Raw genomic sequence first — 16,596 nt, forward strand, 5'->3', positions numbered from 1 at the left:
GAGTGTGTGTGTGTATGGTTTTCCATTTTGGGGGATAGAAAGCCTGTACTTGGGGGTTATCTATTGGTCCCTAGGCCAACCACTGACCTTCCTCAGGAAGCAACCCACAATAGTTGCCTAACTCCCGGGACCTAGATACTGCTACGCTAGTCTCCTCGGCTTGGCGCCTTCTTTTGATAATTACTTAATTACTACTAGGTGAACAGATGACTTCAGGTGACAGACAGAGGACTGAGGAAGGACTGTTCAGGTGACAGAAACTACTCATTTGTTTCTACCTTGGCCAGGAGTCGAACCTGGGCCTTTAGGACTACGACCCCTAAGCACTGTTTACTCCGCCGCTAGGCGGTGTGTATGCGTGTGTTCTTTTAGTTAACAAATTATAAGTTCTGATCAACCCAATGAAAACTAAATTTGAGGATGAGCATAATGTTCAGCGATGGATTACTCAATTCCAAAGTATTAAAACACAATATACTGTTCCATAATTTAAACAGACATACTATAATTCGGGGTGATTACCTTAGGGGCTACTTAGATGCACAAGGCCTGAATGAAATCTTCCAAACCTTAGGTTAAAGGCTTTGCCACACTGGCTTAGTAAGCTAATGATTGCGGTACTACATCACTGACTTGCTAACCATGTTGCCGACCGTTCAGCAACACTTAACCTTATGCTGATTGGCTATTCATTAAATTATTGTCAACATTCACACCCCCAAAATACACTGCACCCCTAAGAAAATGTTCTAAAATGAAAGAAATCATGTTGATTCATTACCGTTGGCAATAAGATCATCATCACAATGTCAGAAAAAATCTAATTCGGTAACATTCACAGCTGTTCCGATGTTTATGTCAGCACAATAGTCATTAGCAACTGAAACAGGAACTGGAAGCATCCTGGGGCATTCCCATGAAGGACGAAAGAATATAACCTTTTTTTTTTAACACTCGATATCAGATAAGAAGAGAATTACACAGGCAATGGATTGAAAGAGAATAGAACCAGTGATAAACGTTTTCTATACACCCCTCAATTTTATACTGATGACATTTAGAGAATATAGACTGGGTGGCCTCGATCTACCACGGAAGTTATGCAGAGATTGAAGTCTTGTCTAATTCTCTTTCTGACATTCATGAACCCATGATAGTTTCCATGCCCTAATAATTGGTAAGGGTGACCTACCACATCATAACAAATGGCATCTTTGTTCAAACAAAAATTCTTGCACTTATACCACTGTTTCCCCTCAACTTGCCTCTTTCTTTCTACTTCTGTCCAGACAGACATGTCCCGACATATACTTACAAGGACAAATAAGAAATAGAAATGCTATCAAGTCCAAAATTATGCTATGATAAAACTTTTTTTTGAGGGGGGTGGGAGGGAGTAAGATGGTCCCCAAACCTTTGGCTGGCCTGTGGCCTGACTGTAGTACATGTACTTGGATTAAACCATTTGTAAAGAGCTTTTTAAGGAAGATTCCAATTGCTAGAAGACAGATTCTTCTAGCACCAAAAGTGGTATGTGTGACCAGCTCAGAACCTTAGCCACTCCCGGAATCACGAATGGTTGGGGGCCATGCTAATAGGCATCCTGAAGATCCAGGGACATGAATAACAAATCACGTAAAACCATTTGGCGAACCAGACACAGTGGAAGGTTAAGACACGATGTGGGCATGACCAACATGAAGCCCCAGAAATCCCTGGTACAAGCCTTATGGAGGACCTGTCAATGTCTTCCTCCCCTCCTACCACCCCAAAGAGCCCCAACGCATCATGTTAGAAGAGGAAACAGAAACATAAGCATTATTTGTTAGGGCAACAGGCACACCATAGCCTCTAACCATTATTGGAGTCTGAGGTGTGCTGTTATCTCTCCATATTCCCAAGCCAAAGCCTTAATGAAGATAGGAATAATAACTTTAGTCGAGACACTAACGGAACAACTGTACAACTGCTATTTCTAACATAAAATAAGGGATTACCTGCAAAGTAAGAGAAGGTAGGAACATGGCACAGTCCTACCAAGGAATGAAATCAATTCACAGGACAGTATTATATAAAAGTTATAATATTATTTTAAAACTCTTTAGGAGCCTCTACCTTCCCTTGAAGAGGGGAAAGTCAGAGCATTGCCACCCACTTAAACGTGGAGGGAGTCTAATACAATCTTGGTCAATGCATAGATAAAATCCCCACGAGACAAAGGAGAGAAGGCGATCCAGCCAAAAATCCTTTACCTCCTTCCCTTCTTCCTCCACTCAGCAAGCATCTATGCCAGAGATCATAGCCATTTAGGATCTCCTGATATAATTCAAATATGCCAAATTAAGGTACAGTATATAAAATACATTACAGTATAGAGAAACTTGAGACCAGATGCAAGTTGCAGACGAGTGGAACAAGCTTCCATGTAGTATCGTTGAAAGATACACCTTGGCAATTAAAAACCATGATCACACAGATAAAGTGAAATGAGTAGGATTCAAATAAAACCTACCTGAAGTACTTCTAATTTGTTTCTTCCAAAATGTCTAATACAGTTGTGTAATGACTAGGCTAGGCAAACTTGAACTTGAAATCAGCTGTGTAATTTGCATACATAAATTGCATGTTGGAGTGTAAGTAAATAATTAAAGATGTTGCTAAGGTGACATGCTGTATGCAAATGTAGACTAGAAATAACCAAGAAAAAGTGAGCTGTATGCAAATTATGTGGCAAATACAATACTGTTATTGAATTTGCCTATGAAATTTGCCTGAAATACAGAAGATGAACTGCAATCTACAGTACAGGGGTTAGCCAAGTTGCCTAGTATTGTACTGTAATTGTCGTCAAGGAGTCGGTTGCGATTAGGATATACGAAACAGAACTATCAGGAGAAAGTGCCAAGTCACAATGACTATACAGTACAGCACTTGGAAGGCATCAGGATAAGGACTTGGGATGGGACAGAGAGAAGGAATGCTGCCCAACCATTTGGACATTCAGATATTGAACACCAACCTGCATTAAGCGAGACCGTCATTCAATTGTCCAGCCCAAGTGGTTGAATGCAATTAGGATATAAATAAATAAATATCTAGGTAAAGTAGAAAAGAGTTAGGAAATAATTAGTTATCTGAGAGAATTGACCTTCTTGATTCAATCAACCATGTCAGTGGACATCCAGCTCAAGAAATCCATGGAGAGAGCAATGTTGCCACTTCTACCACTTGACATTTAAAAAGAGAATGGCTGGGAAGTCTTGTATTCAGATAATAAATTGAGATAATTTAACTGATATGTTAAGAGAAAAGCTGTCCTAAATAGCTGTTTAGATTTGACAACAATAGGAGATACAGTAGTTTGACACAGCTGCTCCTCTGCTTGTTTAAAAGTTAGTGGTAGTGTAGACTTAGGAGAGGCAGGATATATTTATCCTGCCATGTGTGCTCCTCTAAATATTAATGTACCCTTTTCCAGTGACGTGTATGTTGTGGCTGCAGGTAACCTTAGTGCTCCTATTGCTTTTATTTCTTTATTTCAAATGAATCGGGTGTGAATATTTAGTTAAAAGTATTACAATACCGTGTATCGAGTGTTGCCATCCCTTTTCATAGATTTTTTTCTAGGTTTATTTCTTGGTGACCAGTAAGATGCTGCCAATCCCTTTTTTAACCCACTTGTTCCTACATGTACTGACTGGAGATTTTTATGGTAACATTGTAGATAACTAGTAAAGCACCAAAGTATAATGGTTATATGTATATGTAATTTTCAGTATGTAATATGGTGTTAACCTGTCACTGGTAGTCTCGTGTATCTTTCATTACTCTTCAATGACAGGATTTTATACATTATTAATTTATTCAGTTGCAAACTGGATTGGGGGCCAGGCAAAAAGATGGTACAGTATTCAAGATTTAATAACAATTAACAAAGTGTAACAGGCTGCAAATACTGAAAGTGTAACACAAATTCAATCATAATTGCTTTTATGTAAACGTATAGTACAGTACAAGTATTGGGAATTAATGCATTTTGGAAGTGAATCTGGCTCTTTTTATCTGGAAAGCAGGATTAGCAATTAACAATATAAGAAATACAGGCTGGGAAGGGGCCACGATATATGGGAAAGGAAGGGAGCTATGAAAATGGAACAGGAAGAGGAATGTCTGAAATGACAAAAGATAATTGTGGTCAGACCCTATCAACACCAAACTTACATAAACTGTTCTTTTTTGTTCTTTGTTAGGTAAATCCTATTGCCACTGTTCACCTAGCAGTAAATATGTATCTAGGAGTTAGCTTGTTGTGGGGTTGCATCCTAGCAGCAGTGTGACCTCGGGGAGGGGGGGGGGGGGACCTCGATACAAGCCTAACATGTATACATACACTTGCTGCCTGTCCCCCAACACAATGAATCATTAGTTATTATTATAAAGTCCTATAACTTAATCCAAGATATAATATAACCTCCAAAATCTGAACCTCTTCATAACAAATACAGCACCTCCAAATAATGGACCAATTTTTGCATCGGATCACACCTGCAGAATGTGATCTTAATTCATGCAAGTACTGTGTTCATTGTAAAAGCCAGAAGAGTGTAGGCTATACTGTACAGTAATAATTTTCAGCTGATTATAATTTTACCATTTTTGTGCTCCAAGTAGTAGATACGTACTATTAAAAACACTAGCACGGTATTTCTTTCAAGAAATTATTTAACTTTAGTATATGCTATAGTTAGTACATTTGACATTTTCTCTGGGCAGCCCAGTGCTACTTATACTGGATGCTTACACAACATGTAATTCTTTCCTGTGTTGTTTACACAACACATTATTTACTCAAAGGATTTTTATGCATTTTTTGTTAATACCAGTACTGTACAGGAATACTCTATGCACACAGAAGATATCTGCCTGGAAAGGTTGTCTAGCTATAATATGCAAGATCAATAGGAGGTATAGACAAAAAAGCTATACAATATTCATATACTGATAGTTTGACTCGAAGTGCCTAATTTCCTTCAATCAGTCACTCGGTTCGTTGCACTAATGCTTTTGGCAGGTTTTTGTCAGATTTGGATCAATCTCTGATCCCCAACACAATCCTTGCCTCACTGAGTGAGCCAGATTCTGGTCCAGGCAATCAAAGGTTGGGTCTTTGAGGCCTGGTGTAGTTAGCTAAAACTTAGCAGTACCAAACCTTGGGGAGCTACTAGGGAGTCTCTCCCAGATAAGCTAGGGAGAATAGTTCTGGTGGCAAAGACTGAGAAAATTTCCCAAGGGTTCAAATTTTTACAAGTTTACTCAAATCGCTTACAAATACAGTACAATACTCTACTGTTTTGAGTAACAAAATTGACAATCTTCAATAATGTATATAATAATTAGTCATTACATTTGTATTATTATTGTACCTGGATGAAGTTCTGAGAGTCCTTCTACTCTCTAGCAAAAGAACTATTCCCCAAAGTAGTAGAATTATTATTTTCCTACTAGAAGAACCTCCTGTACTATTGTTGATTTTTTCAAACAAACTTTAACCATTTTTTTTTTTAACACTTGTTTTTTTATTATTCAACTCCTTAATAATAAAATTGTAACATACTGGTGTTTTAAGCATAGCATATATACGGTATATATAGCATAGATAGATAGCATAGATAGATATACAGTATAGCATAGCATAGATACGGTACAATCAATTTATTAATGACAGTCTATCACATGGATCTCATCAAATATTGGCCTCTGAATGCAAGATAAAACTTGCGAGTTAAGGAAAGTAGGCTATGTTTAGACTAGACTGTTTTGGGCTGTTTATTCAACAAAATTTAATAAACCTAAGCAAATCTAATCCATCCACCATACTCCCTTGCAAGAGGAGACATGTATATATTTATGGGTAACAGAAAACTTCAGGAAACCTGCTGACCCATGCAAGGTAGCTCCTACTTCTTCCCAATCAAGCTCATGCTGGCAAGGTTAACCCCAAGTGACATAAATAAGCTATTGAATTCACTTATTGTTTCAGTGCCTAGAGCCAGGGAACTGTAATCTTTGGTCATATTCAATTTCTACTTGTTTTTCGAGCATTGCTTCAAACCCAGGTTCTTAGGCATAGAGATGAACTAGAGGGTAACCTCATGTTTCAAATCTAGACTGAAAACTGGCAGATGCAGTTCATTATAGACAAATAAAACTATTTAAATTTAAAAACAAAAATTTAAATACTGTACTACCAATCCATTTGACATGTATTATGTTAAATCTATTTGTGAAAGAGATCTAGAACTATTATGAAACCTAAACCAAGAAAGCTGTACTTTATTTAATATTAATGGATGCAATAATGCTAACAGGCTATGCTGTTTTATATGTAGGAGTGTTAACAATATGAATACTGTACAGATTTAATGCTTTCCTACAATTTTGCAGTATTGACACTTCACTTCAGTGATAGTGCAGTTTTGGTCACTGTATTAAAGAATGGAAAAATGATCTTGAAAACACAATGGACCACAATGAAAAACATGCAAATGCTTTCTCTAGAATAATGGAAAAAGTTGCCAGAACAATGAAATAGTACCAAAGGATTGTTGGTATGGGCGACACCAATTTAAGGGGGGGGTGCAATGATATTTGGAGTCTCTAGATACTGTATACACAAAAGGCTTTATCCAGGAACAAATCCACAAGGGCCGTGACGAGGATTCGAACCTGCATCCGGGATACACTGAATTATCCAGGATTTATGCTTGGAGGATTGCAAGGAGGTTAATCCATAATTATAACAAACAAGTAATTTTAATTTGTAGAAACTTGACATAGGATAGCTAATAAAGGTCTCCATTAGTACAAACTTTTAGTGTAAAAAAATGGAAATTAAGAAATAGGTATATGTCATATAACACCCACCACCACCTTAGCTTCACTGGTTCAAGCTTATAGGGTGCTGTCTGCTATAATTTGATAAGGGGAAAACAATTCAGTGTATTCAGTTATAGGCACAAAGGTAACAGTATATAAACTCAATTACTGTACTGTATGCTTATATGCCATATAACAAATGTAATTTTGTTATACAGGTACAGGTATTTTTGTACTATATTAGGTTCGGTTAAATTTAGGCAGCATAGTTTAGATCAAGTTTAGTAAAGCACAGGTAGCTAATACATTAATGCAAATGTTTTTTCCCCCTTAGCAGAATACAGTATGCCATTCTCTGAAAATTAGTTGGCAGTGATTAAAGCATTTAGCCATAGTACAGTACCTCACAGTACTGTTTAACTGTCTCCATATTAACAACCAAAGGAATTTACCACTGCCCTGCTTATACATTGCCAGTTATATAATTAACATTTATATTATATCCAAATATTGCAATACTGCATAGACTTGTATCTAACAAAAACACAGTCCTTTGGGTAGATTCACTACGTCCAGTGGTACTGTATCTCTTTCCAAGCTCGCAACTGAGGTATTCAGGTGTTAGGTAACTGTTGATTGTTGCTGCCAGAGGTGGCTAGTTTATCATGCACCATGCTCATCTTGTGAGCAGTAGAGCAAAAAGGATTATAAAGGGCACAAAAGATCTTAATCAGGCCTCAGTGGAGATTTTTACATTAATAATTTCATCTAACCTTATAATGATATTGTCAGCTAGGTACAACAAAAATTTCATTACAATATCTTTGTACAGTACTGTATTTACATAAATGATTATATTGTACAATGATGGTAGGCCTTAGATAATTGTTTGTTACATCCTGGGGAAGGTCAGTAGTTGGCTTAGGGGGACCCCAATATAACAGAGTACTGTACAGGCTTCTTGTCTCTAACAATGGGAATTAATTCAAGAAAGCATTGCACATATTCCACTATAATTCAGCTTTCCAAAATGACACAAAATGCAGTGAAGTTACATTCGGAACAACTGAAGAAACACCACCTCTGTTTCGCTCCTAATATTCCCCTTGCCTAGCTTATCCATTTACTCTGCTAGGTTAAGTTAGTTGGCTTGGGTGAAAAGTCTGGTGAAGGCAAAGGCGATAGAATACATTCAGGACCTTTTCTCACAATACACCACAATTTTTGTGCCATCAATCCCCCACTATAAACATTGCTGTGGTTTAGTAAACTTAAAAGAACTGTAATACTGACAATTCCTCAGACTAGTGAGCATCAGCCTTAATAGGTGGCTCGCTCAGGTTCATATATTTCTGGTTAAGCACAAATGCATAAATGTTGACGTTTGTCAAATCATGAGAATGAGCAGGGATTTTTCCAGTTAGTGTAGGACAGTACTTATGTTCCCTTGAAAGGCATAAAGAGAAAATCACCATTGCACATTAGTGTGAGTTTTTTGGGGAGAAGAGTACGGGGATATAGTACAGTACTGATAAAAAAAAAAAAAAAAATGACGGCAACTGCATGTAAATTGGTGCTGCTTCATGTGATAGTAGGCCTACCACACAGGTTAGTCGGACTGTACACAAGTTAGATTTTCACTAAAAAATAAAAATACTGTATACAGTATTGCTGGGGTTAGATTGAGTTAGGGGAGTTTTTAAAATAAGTTACCACGCTGTCGCATGTACGAAGTGATCTATATCCCACTAGTGATACTTTTCGCATATTTAATCTACATCAACTACATTGTAAAAAAAAAATGTAAATTAGCATACCTGTTTGTGAGCACTGATAATTTCACGGATCTTGACGGCCGTATCAGCTTCGGTCTTAAGCTGCAAGTGGTCCTGGACAGCTGCCAGCCTCACAACGCGCTGCACACTCTCGTCTAGCCCGGGGTCCCTCACAGGCCGTATGCTGCCACGACCACCTGCAGGCTGCTGCACTGGCACTCCGTCCACCCCAACCGTCTCATAGGCTGGCACTCCAGCCCCTAGGCCAGGAACGGGCACGCCTCCCAGGGGAACCACCACAGTGTCAGTGTCCCCATGCAACACTGGTCCAAAATGGGTTTGAGGGCGACCACCTGCCAGGTGAGGCAGGGGCACACCGCCCCCTGGAGTGGGTTGAGGGGCAAGTGCCACTCCAGGGGTTAGTTGTGTCGTCTGTGGTTGAGTGCCACGGGGTGGTGGCCCTGTATGTTGTGGGAGGCCAGGTAGGGGCACTCCATGCTGGGCGTCGCTGAGGGCCACGACACTCGCCCACACCACCAAAGACAGCGTCACACACCACCACATATCAGATAGAACTCCTGCCTGGCTCCTGTCACTACGGGAGCTGTGGGAGGACTGAGTGGCAGAGGCAGGCGCTCCAGCTTCCTCCTGTGTTGTGCCTCTCACCTGACTCACTCCCTCTCCACCACACCTCCACCACACTACCCCCTCTACCACACCTCCAGCCCCCACCACACCTCGTGTCCCCCACCACCCCCTCTACCACACCTCCAGCCCCCACCACACCTCGTGGTCCCCACCACCCCTCGTCCCCTCCCCTGAAGCCCCCACCACAACCCCCTCTCCCTTACAAGACTCTCCACCACCCCTCCTTTCAAACGCTTACCTTCATCCTCCCCCTCCCCACCTTCTTTGGGAGAGGTGGAAGGAGGGGGGAAGATGTTAGAGAGATACGGGTGAAGGAAAAATTGCAGAAATGTGAAATATGTTGTGAGATATAATACGCGGACTGCCGCCTCGCTGACCTGTGACACTTACCTAACACTGTATAGGGGGACGTGAGGTCTAACATGTTATCCCTCGCCTTCTAACTAGACTTGTATCTGTTGAGTTTTAATTATTTCCCTAATGTTCGAATTCCTTGTTGACTCTTGCTTTACAGTTGGCTTCTACAACTTAATCTTTCGATGCAGTATGCTTAATTGTAGCCCACCTGTACGTGTGTATTGCCTTACATTTCTTCGACTCATTTGCATTTCCAGCTTCCACTATGTCCTTCTGCCCTACTTTCTCTCAATTAAAGAGGCTGTTTTTGTCCACCCTTTCTGTTCCTCTCACTATCTTGTATGTTGTGATCATCCCTATATTTCTTCTATCTTCTAATCTGCTAACGCTATAGGGTTGTCAAATCTACTTCCATTACATTTTCTTCTGTACTGTTTACCTTTTTATTTTATGCTTCACAAGGTGCGGATTCCATGCCGGTGCTGCATATTCCAGTATGGTCTAACATATGCTATGTAGATTACTTTTAAGGAGTCCTGATATAGGTTCCTGAACGATTGTCTGATGTTTGGCAGCATCTCATACTCTGCCGACATAACGCTACAAGCTGTCCTCTCGTATTTTGACGTCAAAATCCCCAACGAACAAAATATGTTGTACTATAAATACCCTCGACCTCTCCATACCCTAACCTCATCACTCCACTTTCCATACCCCCAACTATATTTTTACCTCAACCCCCCCCCCCCCTCACACCCCCTCCTCAACCCCCCTTACACCCCCCCTCCTCACACCCCCGCCCCAAGCAGTCCAATATCATCCATATCAGGATGTTCCCGCACGCTATCTTTTCCACAATATATCAATATTCATGTTTTTTGCTTCAAAATAGTAATACCAATAACAAGCGGATTGGAGCATATAATATAAAAGATAGGAGTCTTCTTTAGTTCCTGGGTGGCGAGGCTGCGTGACCTTGTTCGCTCACTTGAGGTGCTGGCGACCTCCTTCTAACTCTTTTATTTTTTAATGCCACTTATATCCACTAATCCTAGTTCTCGACCCCATACTGCAGTGCTTAATAACGGAACGTCTAGAGAAGTATCCAAATAGCCACGTTTATTCTAGGACTGAATACCTTCAACTCAATAAAACGGAATCAAAAGCAATTAGATTTTTTTTTAAATTGCAGAATGTGGGCGCCACAGATGGGTAATTTTCGAGGCCTCGTCACCCCAGGTGTGCGGGGCCGCTCTTAACAGCCTCAGGGGACACTTGTCGATATTCAGCGCGGGACATTTCCGCGTTATTTAATCTCTTGATAGAGAAAAGAAACACATCATATGAGTTAGGTGTGCATGTTATTGGAAGGCCTTTATATGCCCACCCCAAATCAGGATATCCAGAGACATTGCAGTAGCCATAGACTCAGATTTAGTTACAAGTGCTGCTGGAAGGTAATAAATCCAATAGTTAAAGAGTGACATATCTGCGGAACAGATGCAGGGGCGCCACTATTGCATTACTTACTGGAATGTAAAGCGACTGAAGTCCTGCACATCTAACTCAACATTAATCCAACAAGAGCAGTTGCATTAGATGCAAAATCCACAGCGACTACAATGGTTAGAAAAGCAGTTGAAGAACGGGACACCCTAGTGAACACTGTGCATCTATATCTGCCACCAAGATAATGTTATTAAAACAAGACTAAAACCAGTGCACTAAAACAGAAGCGGAGAAGAAACGGGAGAAAAGGAGGAAACCCTATTTCCATTTAAAATTTTGCCCCGAATATGGCAGTAACAAGATTATCGCGAATAAACTGAACTCAATTACGGGCTCACTATAGTCCGTGTTACATGGACATTGTGTTCTGAGTAGCCAAATTTAAAACAGCAACAACAGTAATATTCCGGACATACATTACGGGCTATTCATGCCCGTGCCACCTCTTGGGTGGCTTAATCTTCATCAATCTATTCCGGAATTATATATTGTGTAGGAATTGAGGGAACTTTACCCCCAGTTACAGCCCCGCTCATGTGCCAGGTAAGTCCACAATGGGCTCACCATAGCCTGTGCTACTTGGAACTTCTTGTTCCGAGTAGCTGAATGTAAGACAACAACAACAACCTTACCTTGAGGTGCTTCCGGGGCTTAGCGTCCCCCGGCCCGGTCGTCGACCAGGCCTCCTGGTTGCTGGACTGATCAACCAGATTGTTGGACCCGAGAGAACTTATGGTTTTAGCGCTCCACGTCATCGATAATGTGAGAGAACAAATGTTGATGACATAGGCCTACTTCATACTAGTGTTCACAACAGAAAACCTAAACATTCCAACTTCTACAAGGATGTTCGATATGCAGGAGAGGAAAATGAGTAGAGGGATACCACCAATTCTTGTGAAACCATCAATAACATTAATTGAAAAACTCCCGCCAGGAGCGGATGAAATTCAATTTAAAATCATAAAGAAGCTACCTGATTAATTGTCTGACACTGAAAACTCCATTTAAAAAATTGCATTGGTCAAGAAAAATACATTAGTACAGGAAACTACAAATTTATTTATATCATTTCTATCTTTATTAAGGAATGATGATGCAACAGAAAATTTAGATAATAATCAAGGGAAGAGAGTAATATACACACACACACAAATGATGACAAATGCACACCTGTTGATTGACAGTTGAGAGGCGGGACCAAAGAGCCACAGCTCAACCCCCGCAAGCACAACTAGGTGAGTACAACTAGGTGAGTACACACACACACACACACACACACACACACACACACACACACACACCTTGGGGCCTGACGGCCGGGTGGACAGCGCTCGGGATTCGTAGTCCTAGGGTCAGGGGATCGATCCCCGGCGGAGGCGGAAACATATGGGCAGTTTCTTTCACCCTGATGATGTTGTTTACCTAGCTGTAAATAGGTACCTGGGAGCTAGCCAGCTACTACGAGCTGCTTCCTGAGTGTTGACTCACCTAGTTGTGCTTGCGGGGGTTGAGCTCTGACTCAACCCCCAAAAGGGTCCCGCCTCTCAATTGTCAATCTACTGGTGTACAGATTCCTGAGCTTCTCGAGCTCTATCATATCTACATTTGAAACTGTGCATGGAGTCAGCCCTCATAACATCACTTCCTAGTGCATTCTATGTACTAACTACTCTGACACTGAAAAAGTTCTTTCTTATGTCTGTGGCTCATTTGGGTACTCAGTTTCCACCTGTGTCCTCTTGTGCGTGTACCACCCAGATTCAGATTCAGATTCAGATGTTTATTCAGGTAAGGTATATACATACAAGTGATGTTACATTAATGGATTGATATATAGATAGAGCTAGTACATACAATGCCTAAAGCCACTATTACGCAATGCGTTTCGGGCAAGAAAAACATTAATATCTAGAACTTAATACTAATTGAGCATAAAGAATAAAAGATGTTGAGAACAAATACAAATAAAGATAAAAAAAAAGGGGGAACATGACTGAAAAAGCAGCACAAATACAATAGGTTGACAAACAGTGTTGATTACAAAAAAGAAAAAAAAAAGAAAATAACAGACATGGGTTGACAATAGAGGAGTGAGGTAGATTACAGGGAATTTATTAGGTAGTGTTTAGTTTTTATCTTAAACTGGTTGAGAGAGGGACAGTCTTTAACATGGTTGGGAAGGTCATTCCACATTCTGGGCCCCTTGATTTGCAGAGCATTTCTAGTTTGATTAAGACGTACTCTAGGAATATCAAAACTGTATTTATTTCTGGTGTGGTGCTCATGGGTTCTGTTACAACCTTCTATGAAGCTTTTAAGATCAGGATTGGCATTATAGTTTAGCGTTTTATATATGTATAATACACATGAGAGAATGTGCAGTGACTTAATATCTAACATATTAAGAGATTTGAGTAGGGGTACCGAGTGATGTCTGGGGCCAGAGTTGGATATTGTTCTAATAGCGGCTTTGTGTTGGGTAATTAGAGGACGTAAGTGATTTTGGGTAGTAGAACCCCAAGCACAAATACCATAGTTGAGATAAGGATAGATAAGGGAGTAATAGAGAGTCACCAGAGCAGGGCGTGGTACATAATATCTGATCTTAGAAAGAATGCCCACAGTTTTTGAAACTTTTTTTGATATATTTAGAATGTGTCCCTGGAAATTCAGCTTGTTGTCAATGAGAATGCCAAGGAATTTGCCATCTAATTTGTTACAAATTTGGGTATTGTTTATTTTGAGATTTATAAGACTAGAGGATTTATTGCCAAACAGAATATAGAAGGTTTTGTCAATGTTAAGGGTGAGTTTGTTGGCAGTTAGCCAATGATGGACTTTATTTAGCTCAGTATTTACTGTGGCATTTAGAGCAAGAGGGTCAGGACTGGAGTAAATGAAGGTTGTGTCGTCAGCAAATAGAATTGGTTTGAGGTGTTGGGAGGCATTTGGAAGGTCATTAATGTAGATGAGAAAGAGGAGAGGGCCAAGTATGCTGCCCTGAGGAACACCAATGTTGATGGGTAGGGTGGGAGAAATTGTATTATTCACAGAAACATATTGGAGCCTGTCAGTAAGGTAGGACTCGAGGTATTGTAGGGAGTGCCCTCTGACTCCATAATGATGTAATTTAAGAAGAAGGTTATGGTGGTTGACAGTATCAAAAGCTTTACGCAGGTCCACAAATAACCCAACAGGGAGCTCCTTTTTATCAAGGGCTGTATGAATCGAGTTAAGCATACTAATGAGTGCATCGTTAGTGCTTTTTTTGGGTCTGAAGCCATATTGGCAAGGGCTAAGTATATTGAGTTTGGCTAGATATGAGTAAAGCTGCTTGTATATAAGTTTTTCAAAAATTTTTGACAAGTTTGGCAGGATTGATATAGGTCTGTAGTTGTTAACATCTGTGGGATCACCACATTTGTGGACAGGCGTTACTCTCGCTTTTTTTAGAATATCTGGAAAGGTTTGGAGTTCAAGTGACTTGTTGAAGAGCAAAGCAATAGCAGGGGCTAAAGATCTGGAGGCTTTTTTGTATATTAAAGTTGGTATCTCCTCAAGGGCACTAGACTTGGTTTTAAGGGAAAGGATTATCTCATTGACGTCAGTGGAATTAATAGGCTTTAGGTACAGAGACTGTGGATAGTTACCTGTAAGATAGTCCTTAATGTCAGTACTGGAAGATGGAATATCATTTGCAAGGGATGAACCAATGGAAGAGAAGAACCTATTGAACTCAATAGCAGAATCAGAGGCTGAAAGCTGACCATCGTTATTAGACAGGAGAGTCGGTTTGTTATTTAAAGATTTCTTTGATCCCAATATTTGTGAAATTGTGCTCCAAGTTTGTTTAATGTTGCTCTTTATTTGAGTAAATTTATCTTCGTAGTAATTAGTTTTGGCTCGTCTAATTATCTTAGTTAGCAATAATGAGTAATTCTTTGAGAATTCTTTGGAGACAATTCCTAACCTATACTTCTTCTCAAGGTCGTGTTTTTTGTTAATGGATTTCAGTATTCCCTTTGTAAGCCAAGGATTGTTAAGCCTTTTGCTTGTGACTTGTTTTGTAAGCCTAGGACAGTGGGTGTTATAAAGGCTAAGAGTTGTTTGTAGAAAAGATTGCACTGCTAGGTTGATGTCCCCTATGTTACCTAACTCGGACTCCCAGTTGACATTATCAGCAGCAGTTATAAAATTGTTTATAGCAGTTTCATTGTGCAGCCTAAAGCTTAACTCCCTTGTTTCTAGAGGTGGTTTGCTAATGTTAGTTAAGAGAAATGTGGGGTAGTGGTCTGTAGTGCTATCGGTGATTATACCTGAAGTAAGCGGAGAGGTTATGTTGGTCCAGATGTGATCTAGAGTCGTGGCAGTGCTATCAGTGATTCTAGTAGGTCTAGTGATTAAGGGTATGAGGAGGCAGGAATTCATACAGTTGAGGAAGCTAACAGCAGTAGGGTGTTCTGGCTCGCAGAGGTCAATATTAAAGTCCCCTGCGATAATTAGGTGGTTTTTGTTCAGTCTGTTATCAAGTATTAGATTTCTAAGGTTTGAGTTGAATACAGACACATCAGTGTTGGGAATTCTATAGACTGCACCCACAGACAGGACAGACTCAGCACCCTTGACTCTGAAGCTGGCGAAGATATACTCCCCATAGCAGTCTCTAGTTCTAATTTCTTTTAAGCATGTTAGTTCTTGGTGGTAGTAAAGAGCAGTGCCACCACCTCTCTGAAGTTGACGACAGTTGTGAATTGCTGAGTAGTTAGGCATGTTAAAGAGTTGAGTAGTATCCTCTTTCAACCATGTTTCAGTAAGTATAATAAAAGAGAATTTGTTGCCAATAGTTTCAATCAAGGCACTAACATCATCGAAGTGTTTACCTAGGGATCTAACGTTCAAATTGATTACAGAGATATTGTGATTATGAGTTAATACATTGTTTACATCATGTGCTGCAAAATATCTGCAATTTAGATCATTAAAGTGATTATTGTCATAGATAGTGGATAAGAGGTTAAGTTCTGGGTCTATACTTGACTGCATAAAAGAAGCTGATTGTAGAATCAGAAATAAGTAGAAAAAAGCTATAAAATAGGGAAAAAAATATACACAATACTGTACAAAACAAACACAAAAGGGGCTTACAGGGGTACAATGGAGTAAGGGAGTATGGCTAGGCTAGGCAACCTAGGCAATTAATGAGATTAAAGAAAAAACATGTAAACATGGACTATACAAAACACAAGATATGGAAATACAAAACAAAAAATATAAGCAAGACTAAGCAATACAAAAAAAAGAACAAAAAAACAAATTGAGCAAAAATGAGGTAGATTGCTTACGAGTACTCACAGGTACACTGTAAGTAACAATTTGCAATTTGAGATGCAGGCAAAGCCAGGGGTACAATGGAGTAAGGGAGCATGGC

At 39.9% G+C, this 16,596-nt stretch overlaps 1 protein-coding gene across 7 annotated transcripts in view; it reads right to left on the reverse strand.

Annotated features, from left to right (window-relative positions):
- The window catches only part of LOC123759343 (uncharacterized), a 72,804-nt gene extending 63,312 nt beyond the window's left edge, over nt 1-9,492 (reverse strand). For 5 of the 7 annotated variants that reach the window (XM_045744333.2, XM_069328982.1, XM_045744259.2 and 2 more), the window contains exon 1: nt 8,694-9,492. In XM_045744333.2, the coding sequence (XP_045600289.2) occupies nt 8,694-9,215 (522 nt within the window). In that variant the 5' untranslated portion in view covers nt 9,216-9,492. The remainder of the gene's footprint in view (nt 1-8,693) is intronic. The other 2 variants (XM_045744278.2, XM_045744269.2) reach the window with 2 other exon arrangements.
- Between the last annotated feature and the right edge of the window lie 7,104 nt (nt 9,493-16,596).

The sequence above is a fragment of the Procambarus clarkii genome, chromosome 22 (genome assembly GCF_040958095.1).
Source record: "Procambarus clarkii isolate CNS0578487 chromosome 22, FALCON_Pclarkii_2.0, whole genome shotgun sequence".
Classification (NCBI taxonomy): Eukaryota; Metazoa; Arthropoda; class Malacostraca; order Decapoda; family Cambaridae; genus Procambarus; species Procambarus clarkii.